General features: G+C 39.2%; 2 protein-coding genes across 6 annotated transcripts in view; one reads left to right on the forward strand and one right to left on the reverse strand.

Annotated features, from left to right (window-relative positions):
- Nucleotides 1–1,415, forward strand: part of PCMT1 (protein-L-isoaspartate (D-aspartate) O-methyltransferase) — a 43,171-nt gene extending 41,756 nt beyond the window's left edge. For 3 of the 5 annotated variants that reach the window (XM_006197727.2, XM_006197726.2, XM_072966025.1), the window contains one exon: nucleotides 607–1,415. Coding sequence is in view for 2 of the 5 variants with exons in the window: in XM_006197726.2 (XP_006197788.1) it covers nucleotides 607–619 (13 nt within the window). In the remaining 3 variants the exon portion in view is untranslated. Of the gene's footprint in view, nucleotides 1–16; nucleotides 98–606 lie in introns of all 5 variants that reach the window. The other 2 variants (XR_012075068.1, XR_001459990.3) reach the window with 1 other exon arrangement.
- A 3,097-nt stretch (nucleotides 1,416–4,512) lies between these two features.
- Nucleotides 4,513–15,778, reverse strand: part of LRP11 (LDL receptor related protein 11) — a 39,413-nt gene continuing 28,147 nt past the window's right edge. Inside the window, exons 6-7 of the mRNA XM_006197805.4 lie at nucleotides 10,362–10,451; nucleotides 4,513–6,257 (exon numbers count right to left, since the gene is read on the reverse strand). Coding sequence (XP_006197867.3) covers nucleotides 6,103–6,257; nucleotides 10,362–10,451 — 245 coding nt within the window. The 3' untranslated portion in view covers nucleotides 4,513–6,102. The remainder of the gene's footprint in view (nucleotides 6,258–10,361; nucleotides 10,452–15,778) is intronic.

A 15,778-nucleotide genomic window follows, 5' to 3' on the forward strand; every position in this document is an offset into this window, starting at 1 on the left:
TTCCTCTCACTGGCAGTTGCTGGTACAATGCTGCACCTGGCTGAGCGAATGGTTTCTTTTGGAGCTGATAAAGCTGCCTTATGAAATCAGCTGACAGGTATATTATACCTACAGATGATGCTTTTTCTCCCAGAGTTTGGGTTGAGATTGACCCACTCGACAATTGCTAACAGATACCCTAAGCAAAAGACTAAATTTTTGTTCAATTTTGTGAATATAACTATAAAAAAAGATCTAAACTACTCAAGTTATAATTTTATAATAAATAGTATTAGCAAGATCCTAGATCTAAAATTTATCATTTGTCTAAATTTTTGGTCTTAAAGCAAGAAGGTTACTTTTGAATAAAAAATAAAGAATTCAAGCCCTCTAGGTTTCGCTCTTCATTCCGGAGTAGCATGAAGGATGTTTGAAATGGCTGATTTCCATTTTTGCTTTGACTTGGGATCATTTGCTCAGTTTTGGTTTTTTAAATAATATGTTGCTTGGGGATTTTTATACAAAATCAGTGCATTTTTACTGATTTGTTAGTTATATCTAAACTAGTAGCCAAGTTTGGTAGTATGTAACTCCTACTTATGTATTTCTCTCTTTTTTTCTCCCCAGGGACGAACTGTAAAAGCAACATCAGCTTGACCAGTATATAATATTACAGTGGATTGCTCATCTCAGTCCTCAAAGCTTTTCGAAAATCAACAGCATCACAGCTTGTTTTGGACTTTCTTACACTATTTTCAGCATGAAAATGTGTGGTTTTGTGAAGTTTCTGATTCTTCAAAGAGGCACAGAAGCCAAATTGGTAGAAGAAGGGTGCAAAGTATAATTTTGTGTATTACTACTTTAACATGCCCACAGTTTACTTTAAATATTAAAAGAAGAGGTTCTGCAAAATGAGGAACTTAGTTTGTCAATTGATTTTGAGGAGTGGTTTTTTCTTTTCTTAGACACAATTCTGTTCTGCTGTTAATTTATCAGGTTGCTTTTGTGCATCCGATAACACCACCATTCACAAGTTAAGATTCTTGGGTTTTGGATGTCTGTTAGATGCTACTAAGAAAATACAGATGAGCTTCCTTTTTAAAGCTTTTGATGTGGTGTCATAGAATAGCATGTTGTAGATACAATCAGCTGCTTTGTTACCTTAAAACTAAGCATTTGTAAATATTAAAACTTAAGAAGATGGCAGGTGATGTCCCTTAAAACACCCATCTATTCACATTGGACATAACTGACATAGTTCTTCCTTTCTCTCTTTAAAAATTATAGGAGACTTGTAGCTTAGTATTGTTTTTTTCTGTTTCTCTTTTGCTGCTGGTAATGTATATGAATTTAACATGCTGTGTAAGCTGTGTCCTAGTTACTGAACAGTTTATGCAGTGCTGCTTTGCCAAATAAAGTTACAAGTGAAAGAGGCATTGGTGGTGTTTGAATATAGAAGAACCTCATGTCACCAGGTGCAGAGTGCTAAGATTACAGAGAAAAAATTTGTTCCTCTGATGCTCCATTTTGTGAAATCTAAGTGGGTTAATAGCATTAATCTAACTGTACATTTGTAAAATGTGACTGTGTTTCTTGAGGACAAGAATGACACCTCATTTATTATTTTTCTTTGCCTAACACAGGGCTTGTCCTCTTGTAGATGTACAATAAGTGCCAAATGAATGAATGAATTGACTTACTGTCAAGAAAGAACAGGGCTGAGAATAAATTTACCAAAACCCATCCATCACCTATAAATAGATTTATTACTATATCAACTGTAAAATGAGTTCCTAAGAAGACAGTAGCACATTGGGATCTTGTTTAAATGTAGTTTTATACCTTTTATAGTAGGATCTTAGTTTTTCTAAGGGTTCTAGAACTTGAAGAAATAGAAACTCTAGAGGTAGCAGAACTAGCACTCCCAGCAAAGCCCTTCGCTCTGTTGTGTGCAAGTGTGCGTATGACTCTGGCAAGTAGAGCCTTAGGGTGTGAGGCACCCCTCCCTCACCTCTTAAAGTCTTAAACATTACTTCTTTGAAAATGGCTTTTAAAAAATTATGCATACATCTTTTCACTAGTGTCTCTTCTTGGACAAGGTCTTAGGTATAGGAAACTAGCTTTAGTAGGTGGGCAAAATGTGTGAGTTTTGAGTTCAATGCTGGCTTCAGTTTGCTGTTGTTGGTACTGCTTCTGGACTCAGGTATTCTTTAGAAATTAAAATTAAACTAATTCTTCATCTTACGTACTGGTCTGTATCCTTCCTAGCCCTAATTATCAACATTTTGCTCTATGTAAGTCCCTTTGTTAGGTCTTGGGGATAGAAAAAGGCCCTTACTCTCAAGGGGTTTGCAGTCTGATTGAGGGGATAATTTATAAATCTGATAAGACAACCTAAGAGGCATCTGATTGGTGCAGACAAATGCTGGGCCAAGCATTGCTCTTGGACTTCACACTTTTGTGAATTAAAATTGTTAAATAGGAATGGAGTTTAGGGTAGCATCAATAAATGGGGAGAGATAGAAATAAAAAATTTTAACTAGATCTGTGAACTTTTCTCTTTAAAAGAATTGAATTTATGTATGTTTTGATCCGAGAAGAAATCTCTTTGATCTTTAGTATTCATAACTTCCAAAATATTTTAGCATTTCATTTTTCCTTAATATAAGTGATTCCTTTACATAATATGAAGGACAACAATAAAAAGATTTTTAAAAGTCCCAGCCTAGTGAGATCCTGTTGATACAAGATGATTTTTATAGATCTGCTTTTATTAAAGCCAAATCTAGCTCTCAATTATGAAATAAATTAAGAATTTAGTTTTGAATGAGGGTTTCAGCTCTTTCCCAACTAGTATTCAAAGAAATGACATTCTGCAAATATTTAAAATTCCATTGCCCTAATTTTTGAAAGTTGCATTATTCAAAAAAAGCTGATTATCCTTTTAAATTGACTATCAGTTACTTACACTAGAGCATCTTAAAAATTCAATGTATTTTAAAATATAAAATATTTTTTAATAATAACTTAATACTCATGAATTCTTTGAAGCTATTCTTGGCATCTGATTGTCAGCCAAGAAATAAAACTCCTTAGTTTTGTTTCATTAGAGAGGTAGGTGTTTCTGGTTTTTGACCAAATGTTAACAAATGTTCTAATGGTTTGGTACAGCCCTAAAATAACTCATCTGACTATGGTAATGGAAAACTAGTATTGCAAATGAAATAACAAACATAGGAAAATTTTTAAATGTTCTAAGTGGGGTTCAAAAGGCTAATAACTTAGGTAAGTAGTAAATTTCTTGCTGAGTATAAATCATCATTTCCTATAAATTACTGTGCTCTTAAAGAACTGCATTCAGTAAACAGGTAAGTTCTAATCAGATTTCAGTTTCCTGTCTCTCAATTTCTCCTACCATTTTCCAGGAAGATGACAATGTTTTGTCCCCGTTGTACTGAAAGGGTGGTTCACAAAGAGGGCCACTAAAAAAATCCTACTTGAAGAGAACTAACTGGCTGTCCATGGGGCCCAAGAAGTTTGTGTTTATGTATTATAATATAATAAAAAGGAAAAAAAGTCTGATAATCTCCTTATCCTTAATCCTAATATCATTGCTACGACCACAGTGGTTGGTTCCCCACCTGAGGCTTCATCTTTCTAATTGACTTTGTGCTGTTTGGCCAGGACTGTGACGTGCTCCCTTGCTTTAGTCCGCGTAGAGTGTTGTAGGAGCCAGTGAAACCCTCACTCTCTTTCCCCTCTTTCCTGTTCTTCTTGCCTCTCTCCCTTCATTTCCTTTCCTAACATAAGATGAAGTTCTGGCTGCTGGGTGTGAAGAAATCATTCTCACTTGGGTGGAGTATCCCAATAGGATGGGCATCACACAATAATTTTTTTTTTGTCCACAGGGCAGGTGATGGACTACTGAGGCAGCAGTCCAGGGACTAAGGGCAGCTGAGGACATTTGTATTTGAATTCCCACGCACTGAACATTTTACTGTGCCCTTTAAAAGATCGCATCAAGGCATTTCTTTTGTCAGCACTCTTTGTTTGGGTCTTTGGTGATTATCTGTCAGGATTTTGCCTAGAAATTACATTTTGGATCAAAGAGCCTGAAGCATTTCCATGCTAGCACTACTGTATCAGTTTTAAATCAAGATAAAAGGATATTTTCTGAGGAAAAAGACTTGCACTGCTGCTGTCCAGCATCATGAGAGGATGGTACCACATATCACTAGCCCAGGACAAGATCCAAATTCAAAATTCCAAGTACAGTTTCTACTGAATGTGTATTCTTTGCACCATCATAAAGTCAAAAAAAAGTAAGTCAAAGCAATGGAAGTCAGGGACTATCTGTACTAGCAACTATGATTATATTAAAAAGTTGTTTTAAAAAAGGCTTAAAAATATAATACAATTTATTAAAGGAATATTGTACATATAGATATGGGACATCTTTTGTCAAGTATTTCAACACCGTACCAATACTAACTTGTGTTTAATTTTTTTGTGTATAAAAGATGTGCTGAAAGATGCATGCCTCATCAGGTTTTATTTTATTGGGTATGGCTGTAAGTGACATCCTTCTATATAAAAACAAACTGCACAGCATCACGTATAGAGTACAAAATCTTCAGTTCATTCACACAGTCATTTCTAAACTCCTTGAGGAAAAGTTTAAATCTGCTCAATTCTAAAATTCAACAAAACGCTTGAGTTTCTCAGGAAATAAAAATAACCAATTTATTTGTTTTCCTAGAACTACTCATCCATTTGTTAATGTATTCAGTTATATCTGTGACCCAAATTAAGTCCTTTGCCAAAGGAAAAGCCTATATCAGGTTCAGTCTAAAAATAAAGTGTTCTAGAGGGTTTCAAGAATTTTAAAAGATTTGCCACTTAACAGTAAAAAAACATATTATGTAAATAGGAACATCACAATATACGTTCCTCTCAGTAGAATAATTTCTAGAATGTGCATAATCCCAGCATTAAGCAATGATAGAAAAAATATGCCTTTAAAATCCTGAAGATTAAAAGGTAAAAGATGCTAATAAGCTAGATGCTGGTTTTCTGTAAAGATGAATTTGTGCAAAACTCCTTTATGCTCTGGGAATACATAAGCCTGGCATTAGCTGTTTGCACATTATAACATTTTAGAGCATTAAATAAATAATGGAAAAACTGGCTCACTCCACTGGACATAAGAACTGCTGATACTTAAACACATGATGTTTTTACAAAAGCCGTACCCAGAAATCCATTCAGTGTTCTGCTTTTCAATTTGAATGCATTTTTCCTTCCTTCAGCACATAACTAATGTTGAAAACCAGTGACTATATATATGAACAACTGTGTTCTGGACCATCAAGTTGAGTAGATACAAGAAAGAACTAATCATCCTCTTTGCTCATTTTGCCCTCAGCTAAGTTTCTGTTAAAATTTTTGACCTGCTGGGTTCTCTGCTTCCACCTTGATTTCCTATCTCATTTAATGACCATGTCAGAGCTACGTAATCCAAAGTCTGAGTTTTTCTCCCAAAGTTAATGATGTCAGAGGCATTGGGAAGAACCCATATTCACCTTCCCCGAGGCCTCTTTGATCTGCTCCTTAGGTTTATAATTAAGATATTCCTACCATAGATACCATCTCATTGAGGGTATAAACATTTGAGATCCATCCTCAGAAACAGGTTTGAAGGGGAGAAGGGAAAGGAGAGCCCTGGAAGCTGAACTTGAGGAACAGGAGGCCACAGAACAAGGGAAGCAGGGCAGAAAGTAGAGTTAACACTGCCCTTCTCAGGCCACCTCTTGAGAGACTGAATTTTCTGCCTTGGCTAACTACAAATTTCTGTTTTTAGGGATACCTTATATAAATTAGAATCAGCTATGTAAAGGTCTTTAATCATATGGACTCCTGTCTCTAAATTTCAAAATAGTTCACATACTTTCCAAGGAAATCAATAAATAAAAACAAAGGTTTAGGTCTTGCAGAATCTTTAGGGTTTTCAGTAGTTTTCTTAGCCCAGTTAAAAACAGAAGAGTTTATAAATATCAGAACCCAATATATGTATAAATTATAAGTGAAACATGTCCTTGACCTCAGCTATTTAAATTACACTTATTATAGATACATCCCATTTATGAGGTAGTCAGATTCCTCAGATGTAATGGGACGAGCTTTTTTAAGTTTCTGTTTCACCAGTCGTAGTCGACAAGCAACCATGAGAAGCAGCAAAGCCGTGATTGCCAAACCCAGGGCCAGGGGCAGCACTGCACCTGTGCAAAGGTCAGAGACAAACAGAGTACATCAGTGATTAGTAACAATCGCAGCTACAATTTATTATATGGTAAGTACTTTGCATGCACTATTTTGTTTAATCTGAACAACTCAAGTAGGCATTTGTATTACCTCCATTTTGCAGATTAACTGAGATGCAGAAAGATTAAATGATTGGCCAACGAGCACATAGCTTGTAAATTGCAGGTCTAGGTCTCAAACCCAGACTTCTTTAAAACCAAATTCTGTACCAGCCAGGCTCCTAAAAGATTTGTATGCCACCAGTGGGTACAAATGTCACAGTTAGATCATCCTTACATCCAATTGTAATAGATATTTTATGACTAGAACTGTAAAGACATTGTGACCATAGGAAATATTTTCATTTTAGTTGCAGCTAACATTTATGGATTCATATATGATCATTCTCTCTTAACATAAGTATGAACTAACTCCTCATTTTTTCTTCTGGTTAGGGCTTTAAGGAATTTGTTTCCTAAATCCAGGAAACCTACTCCCAGCCAGGAGAACCACTATTGACAACTTGAGGGAAAAAAACCTCTTTGGTTCTCCTTCAGAGGCTTTTTCCTGTGCGGCTGGTCCTAGACACGTAGACTAGAAGCAGCGTTTAGAGCCTTTCAGGAGTCTGAAAGGGACAGAGTGTACCCCAGATCAGTCTTTCTTATCAAGCTCAGCAGGCTCTATTCTTAGTCTCATCTACCCTGTAGTCAGGCCAGGCTTGGAGATGATATGGTGGAACTATTTTTAGCTACAGGGGTCTTGCCAACTGGTGGAACTAGAGAAGCAAAAATCTCCATTGCATAAGCTGATTTTATAACATTTTCTTTCATTCAGTTATTCATTCATTTTGCATTAATTAGCAACCATGGGCCGAATACTGGTAATCAAAGATAATGAAGTGTGCCAGCACTGTTCTAAGTGCTTCACAGATTAAGCAGTTCTCACAACCACCATATGAGTTGACACTATTATTACCTGCATTTTACAAATGAGGGAACTAAGGCATTGAGAATTAAGTGACTTGTCTGAGTTTATAGGGTAAGTGGCAGAGTCAGGATACAGCCCCAGGCAGCAGTTCCAGAACCACTGTGGTCCACTACTTCTCCAAAGCTAAATAATATTGTTTTTTAATGACTTCATGTCTGGGTAGATAGACATTTAAATGAAAAGATGCAATAAACTATTATAGTTACTATGATAGAATTATATATGAAGGACAGATATAAAAAGGAGTGGTCCACGTATCCGGTTTGTAGGATTTTTGCTTGAGTGATTTAGATGCGATGGGGCTTGTTTGGGATGAATGAGACAGATTAATTTATTTTTTGACAGTTTCAGACTGAGATGCCTACAGCCAGTCCGGGTGGAATTTTCTGTTAGGCTCTTGGATTATTTGGGCCTAAATATCTGAGGGCCTTTAGCATCAAGGTGGTTGTTGCAGCCACAAAAGTGGGTGAGACTGCCAGAGAGAAAAGGAGAAGAAAGGAGGGCCAGGAGCAAGGCCCTAGGGAATACCAACATTTAAAAGGGCAGACGAGAAGAGAATCAAAAAGCGCACAACGAGCTCAGAAAAATGGTCAGCATCCAACAGAGAGGGGGGTCCTGGAAGCAGAGGGATGAGGCCATTTCTAGAGGAAAGCGGTCAGCACAACCAAATGCTAAGCAGAGGTCAAGTGGGGGGAAGCCCGGGCTCAGCAACTGGAATTCATGTACAGGGAGGTCAAAGGCTGAGGGATGCTGTTTTGTTTTCTACATATTTTGAGAGATCAGAATGTGTCTGAATGTGTCTGGGGGAATGAGCCAGGAGAGATTACAAACACTGGGAGTTAACAAACGATGGAGAAGCAGACTTGCGGAGATAAGGAGCTGCATCCAGGTCAGGGGGAAAGACTGACCTTGGCAAGAGGAGATACCTTTTCCCTCAGTGCTGAAGGAAAGGAAGAGAGGGTGAGTACAGACAGGCGTTTACATCTGCGGGTAAGTAACTGAGGAAGTTCCCTCCTGATAGCTTTGACTTTCTGAGCTTAAAACTAGTCTTAGGTATAGCTGGCCTCGTCTCAAAGACAAGAGGACCTGGGGCTGAGTACATACTAATGGCATTTCAACCTCTGGTGTGTTTGTAGAATCCTAGGTAAACCTCCTGACGAAGATTCTCAAGAGTACTCTGGAAGTGTGTGGGTTCAGGAGGATGGGATGGGGAAGCTGTGTTAGTGACTCGGGTACAAAACAAAGTTTTGGGTGAGGCCAGTATTCCCATAGAGAACTGTGAAAGATAAAAATCAATGATAAACCAACGGTCTAGAATTGGATTCTAGAGCTGCCTCATACATTCTCACCTCCCAGTGGCAACCCTGAGGAAAGAAGTTTTGAAAGGGCTTAACTGAACCTGGAGGTGTCAGTTCCTTCTGCATCTTCCTGTATGAGCGACATAAGTTGGATATGTTTTTTACAAAGGATTTGGAGAAAAATAGAGAGACTTTGGTCAACCCCCACAAAAACCCTGGGAACCCCAAACCATTTGTTTTAAACTGGAGCCCAATACCCAGCCCGGATCCTGTTTGTTCAGGGCAGGTTGCGCTTCTAGATGTGTGTAATGTGTTTAAAGATGAGCGCCAGCGTTCAGGCTCCAGAGGAAGGGAACTGTGGTTGAAGACCCCACCCCAAGTCTGGGGCTCAGATTTAGCTATGGCTACAATGATAGTACCTAATCTAGGAGGATTTTCTGTTTGCTAAAGTCAGATACGAAGTTGCTGAACTGTCAGATCTGATTCCTGATTAACGCTTTGATGACAAGATAAGTCTCCCATAACGTACTTGCTAGGAGACTGAAAATGATTCTCAGCTTTCACTCAGTTGACATAGCTTCTTCAATATTTTTAGTTTGGGTAACTTGAGATTTTAAAATTTCCCAGCTCCTTCTAAAACACATCACGATAGTTTTCTCAGAAACGAGCTAAGAGGATGAATTAGGTATTCTGTTCATAAGACTGGAGTGACACTCAAATCTGTAACAGTTAGAGCAGGCACGAGGCAATCAGAATTGAAGCTCTCTGGATACAGCTGGCCATGGGAGCAAGGGACAAGCCCGGTTCTCTGTGTGTCGACAGCGGATGGGATCTTTTTATCCAAATATTCTGGGACAGGCTAAGTTCAGCAGGCCAGCAGACTGGGCAGCATCCAGGAACTTGACACCTGGGTTATTTTAGTCATTTACTATTTAAAAGGTATACTTGAATATTGTTCAGATGTTACAAAGAGTACTTGTAAAGAAAGTTTTCTCAATGTTTAGATATACAACTTGAGAATCCTATTTTGTTCTTAATATTCTTTTACTAATTAGTTTGTGAGAGTATGTATGTTGAAATTGTTTTCTTTCTAGTTAAAAATAACCAAAATGATGGAATTATGATCTTTTTCTCCTGCCTGCTAAGTACTCCCTCTCCTTCCGACCCCCTTTCCCCCTTCCTGCTGTCTTCTGTCCTTTGTCCCTAGAGCACCTCGAGAGAGAGCTGGGCACACTAAGACCTTCGCCCTTGTTGACCATAAACAACAGCCACGATAGCCGCCATTCATGTGGCTCACTGCATGAGCAAGCAGTGTGCTGAATGCTTCATAGTAATTGTCCCCTCTATTCTAACAGCTCTAAGGCAGGTACAGTTATTATCTCCATCTGACTAATGAGGAAATTGAGATCCAGAGAGATAAGCTGCCCAAGGTCTTAGAGTTTAGTCGGGGAGCAAGGATGTGAATCTTCGCATCTGATTCTAAAGTCCATGTTCTTAACCACTGTGTCCTGAGTATTATTTGTTCCATAGAATGTGACACCTGGAAGGAACTATAGTGATTATCCAGTCCAACTAACTTAACAGAAGAGGAAGCTGAGGTTCAAAGATGTGAAGATACTGGTTCAAGAGCCCAAAGACGAACATGGTGTAGGAGATGAGAATGCACTGGTTCTTCTGACCCACAGATCCCTGTTCATGTCATGAACTCTTGCAGCTTCATCTGATAACCTCAGCTACAGGATGTGTGGTTCTGCAAATGCTTATTCTCTGCAGTGAATTTCCAAGGTATATATTTACCTGCTTCTGGGGCTGGGTGTTCTCTTTGATTGCTCTTTGACTCAAAAATATAATTTTTCTCTTTTCCATTCTTCCCTGAGGAACCACTACCTGCAGAAAATAAATAAAACATATAGAAGGTACATCAGAAACTTCAGGGAACAGACACGAAAATACAGCCTTATTTATTTTTTAAGGATAGACTTAAAGGAAGCACTTACAGACTTTATTTCTCCAATAAACATAGGCCTATGTTTGATAGTAAAACTCATGTTTGATAGTAAAAACTCATGTTTGATAGTAAAAACTCATTAAAGCAGAGTGAGAGGCTAGTACAAAATCAGGGGGCAGAGAAGGGGGAGCAAGCACATTGTCCCAGAACTTCCACCCCTACCCAGAGAAGGAAGGAAAGGCCTCAGCCGGAAGTCAAGGGTCATCTCTGAACTTCATACCGTAGAAACAGACATGATCCAGAAAAGTTTTTCTTTAGAAAATGAACAGTGAGCAAATATAAAGCACTCATAAGCACACATCATACATAAGGTACTCAGACGTGCTACTTCACTTTGTTATCTCAGCCCTGCTTAGCAGGCAGTAATAGCTCCATTTTTTTCTGGTTAGGCTCAGAGAGGTTCAGCACTCAGCCGGGTTCATTCAAGCAGTAGGTGGGGCCCAGGGCTGGGATTTAAACTCAGGTGTGTCTAACTGCTTGTTGGTGGAAATCAGCACTTCTGATTTAATGATAGGTTATCAATTCTGTTTTAACTATTCTATTAACCTATAATTTACTACTGAGAACAAATATAAAGAAAGACCAGATTTTAGGATTTTTATCCCAGGTTCTGATGAGCCATGGCTGCGTCATTCTATTATTTGTCATCTAGGAATTCATAGCATTTGTGTCTACCACATTGACAGTATCATAATTAATGAGTTAGTGGAGTTACCCTCAGGCTGTAGTGCAACTTCTTTGGATAATATAATGATTAACGGGAAAGAATTGGAAATGATCAGCTGACATGAGGAACTTTATGAAGAAACCAAAAAAAAATTTTTAAGCTTCTTTACTCATATGGCATCAACAGAAATGTTCAAAATAACCTACAACTAAAATAAGACTATTTAAAAGTAGTGCATAAGATTCTTTGGTCATTTGTAATAAGAAATATACATGAATTTCATGAATTTACTAAGGATCATAGAATCAACTGCAAAATGGAAAACTGTAAAGGTATTCCAGATTTCCACTAGGGCCAGAAAAAGCAATGATGTTAAATGATCATTGCAGTCATGTGTTAAACAGAAGGGACTGTAACTACGTTTATTTCATTAAGGCATCTTTAATGCCCCTTTCCACTCAGCCCTTCAACCCATCAGTCACCATATCATGCAGACCCTCTTCTCTGTCCTCACTGCCGCACGTGGCCCTGGGTCTCCGTCACCTTTGGCTTGGGAATCGCAAAAGCCTCCTCCCTGGCCTTTCTGCTCTTAGACGTTACTACTGGAGTGTGTCTGCAAAGGATACACATCCCACTCATTCACTATCAGTGCCGTAAGGTCAGCCCATGTTTGCTTCTCTTGGCCAAGACCAGCAGGCTCGCTACCTTCTACTGTGCCTCTAAAAGCCCATGCATGCCAGCCTAAATAGAGCCAGTCATTTGGGCTCCCTCCGTAAACTCTGAGCCTAAAGAGAAGGGAAGAGTAAGGCATAAGCAATTTCTTGTGGGCTAGGAATCAGCTTGATTTTTCAAATAGACTTCTATTAGTGTCCACTTTACTGCAGTGGTGGAGGCCCCACTGCCGCCCACAGTGAGGGGACGGAAAGGAAGAAGAGCAGCCAGTGTGAGACTGAAGAGAAGACAGTGACCACCTTGGAACCAAAGGGGAGAGAGACGGCCAGGTAAGAGTCATTACTGTGGCTGGGCTGCCAGGTGTAGGGGCTGCTCAGCCCTTAGAGCAAACGGATTGTCACCTGGGCTGGAGACCTGCACCCAAGTAGGATGGGGACAGGGACTACTGAACCTAAATGACAGGGCTGGTGTAGCGCTGGGACCATACAAGTTCATTTTGAATCTTCAGTTGTCAAATCTGAAGAGTATTTTCTTAACTGCCCTCATGCCCTGGGGGAGGAAGCCAGTGATCTAGGAGGTGGGAGAGATGGGACAGACGGGGTAATTAGGGAGAGGGCGGTGCCCAGAGGAAATTTCAGAAGACACAATTGCCAAGGACTCTAGAATCTCCTAGGGCACCCGCCCTGCCCTCTTAGTATTTGAAATGGGAATTTCTGTTTTCTACATTTTATGAAGGAATTGACCGTAATTTCCTAGACTGCCTGATTCACTTGTCCCAGACAGCAGCATATGGAATGCCACAGAGAAATGCCTCACTTCCACACGTCCTATCACAGGCTGTAACCAGTGCAGCAAGTCAGAACAAAACAAGACGACTACATCGCTTACTTTCGCGAATAATTCACTTTGGTAATGATCCTTTTGGAAGAGTTAATGTTTCAGGAAATTTTTTTCCCTCCTCTGAATGATATATTGGGTTATGTCGAACATACATAGCTACACATTCACAGAGGGAGTTGGAAGCTGGATGGCAGTTATTTTAATCTCATTTTCAGTTGCCACAGAACATACAGGCATGTTCTAGAGGGAAACTGGAAAGCCAGCTGGGAAACTGGCTACCACATGGGCCTGCCTCCCAGAGTGCTCTGTAGATTCCTGTGACCACCTGCCAAATAATGTGGACAACACAACTGTCCTTTCTTGCTCTTCACTGGTAGACAATACTGTGTGTCTGCCAAGTAGGTAAGAGGGAGCTCTCATCAAGAAATGCTCTGAAATGGGGTGGGAAGGGATAAACTGGGAGTTTGAGATTTGCAGACACTACTACATATAAACTAGATAAACAACAAGTTTCTTCTGTATAGCACAAGGAACTATATTCAATATGAAAAAGAATATGAAAACAAATATGTGTATGTATATGGACGACGGAAACATTGTGCTGCACACCAGAAATTAACACAACAATGTAAACTGACTATAATTCAATTAAACAAAAAAGACTGGGAGGAGGGTATAGCTCAAATGGTAGAGCATATACTTAGCATGCATGAGGTCCCAGGTTCAATCCCTAGTACTTCCTCTAAGAATAAATAATAAGTAAACCTAATTACCTCTCACTAACCAAAAAACAAAACAAAACAAACATAAAAAGAGCTATCATGCCACACACAAAAAAAATTAAATAAAAATAAACAGTAAGAAATGCTCTAGAGATGGTACTAGGACCAGATTACAGTTAACCATGACACCGGGCTTGCGTATCTGCTTGTCCTGGAAATGCTACTCAGTCCTCATTATAGCCATAACCTCCTCGTTGACATTCTCTTTGCTCATTTTTATATTGTTTCTACACTAGGCAGCTTTGAAAAAAGCCTTTACAACTTGTCAAAGATTAGTTAAAAGGAGTTCCAATTTCATGGGTGAAGGAAGGCTAAGAAAATTATCACCTTATATTTGTATTTGGCTGGAGGGTCATGTTTTAATACTATTAGAATACTGGAGGTATTCAACTAGCTTCTAGATAAAATGAACTGTGTCATTCTGTTTAATACCAAGAAACCACATGGTTCCTTGGGACTGACCCAAGTGGGTCAGATGTTACAGAATAGAATTTACTGCATAAGCCATCAATAGATTTCAAATAATAAAATGATGTAATCCCCATTACAGTGACCAAAGCTTTTAGACTGACACCTTGTAGAAGGCAGAGGATGCCTTTTCCAAGACCCATGTTTGTTTCTCTCAGTGCCACAGAATATCTGGGTATGCTTAAAGGCATCTGCTGACTATAGCTGATTAAATGACATTTTCCAAAGAAATGAGTAGGTCCATGTTAGTTAGTTCAAAATAAGTTAGTGGAAATAACCGTCTGATTATCTTCATTTGTGATAAGTTAATTTCCCATAACTGGATCTTCCGTTCATGGAGGTGCAGGTGGTCCCTGCCACACCGGAGCGTAGCAGGCTATTCACCTGTGCTGCTTAACGGGCTTCGACAATTTCAAACCACCTTCCCAGAAATGTTTTGTAGTTTCAGAATGGTTTCACAATTAGAATAAAGACAGTCCACCATAACAAAAACATGAAATATGGGGCATGTGAAAAACACCCTTTTAAACATTCTTTATGAGAATATCCTCTTTCAATAAAATTCTTTCCTCAATAATGCAAAGGTCATGGCTGCTCACTCTAGTGACCTCCAGAGATAAGCTAAACAGCCAGGCTTTGGCATAAGTAGCAAGGGAAGCTGAGAAAGTGCAGGCAGAAGCCCTCACCTCTGTACAGAAATCATGCATTCTCCTAAGTCCATGCTTCAGTCTGGATCCTTGAGGGATTTGGCTACCCTGTTGGGCTAAACATGAATTCTCAAGTTTCAAAAAAACAGATTCAGTGTGACTGTGGATACACCACCATTTTTCTAGCACTCTGCACAGCTGGAAACCAGATTTCTTTCCTCCGGCTGGGTCAGACACAAGAGGACGGCCTTGTTAATAGATCACTTGGCCCTCCAGCTGCAACCACCTCCAACAACAATTCAGCCATTGTGCTGCTGGCGTGGGGAGCAAGCAGCAGCACCCCTGCAGTGGATCCCCACCCACGGCTGTGAGAGGTTGGAGTGTGCGTTCGTTCATTCGCTCATGGAACTGGATATCTGTACGCACCCTTAACTTTATCCTTAGTTACTTGCTTGGGATAAATTCCCAAGAATAGGATAATTGGGTCAAGGCTTCAGAAACAGCCCTCTGGAAGACTGGACTAATTTGAATCCCACTAAAAGTATGTGAGACTTGTTCCTCTGTGTTCTTGTAAGATTAATTATTGTACTTTTTCACCTCCGCCATAATCTCATTACTTTCTGTACTGCATTATTAGTATTAATCTTAGTATCTCTTTAGCATGTCTTCAGTGAGTTAAGTCTTATTTATCCTCGCAGCGTGTCTATGGGGGAAGGAGGCAGCAGAAAATTTAACTTGTCCCTATTTACTGTACTAGCTGATGATCCTTGTGAAACTCAGGCCTAGGCCATGAACAATAATGCATTTTAAGTCTATTTATGTTATGCTGTGGATAACATAATTTCAACTCACATGAGAACAGAGCCCGGGGATTCTAGTCTGATGGTCTCACGGATAACAGAAGGGGAGGAAGGAGAGGGCTGCTGTCCAAATGGAAGCCATGTGCCATAGGGGCCCTTTCTAACATCCTCAAAGTTCTATTCTTTTCTTCACCCTGGACTTTCAAACATTATGTTTTTGATGGACATTTAATAACACATGAAAATGCTTCTGAGAAAAATAAAAGTTTTGTAAAAATAATATTATCTTAATTTTGTTAAAAGTGAATAAATGTGTGTATGTATGTATAT

This window comes from Vicugna pacos, chromosome 8 (genome assembly GCF_048564905.1).
Source record: "Vicugna pacos chromosome 8, VicPac4, whole genome shotgun sequence".
NCBI lineage: Eukaryota > Metazoa > Chordata > Mammalia > Artiodactyla > Camelidae > Vicugna > Vicugna pacos.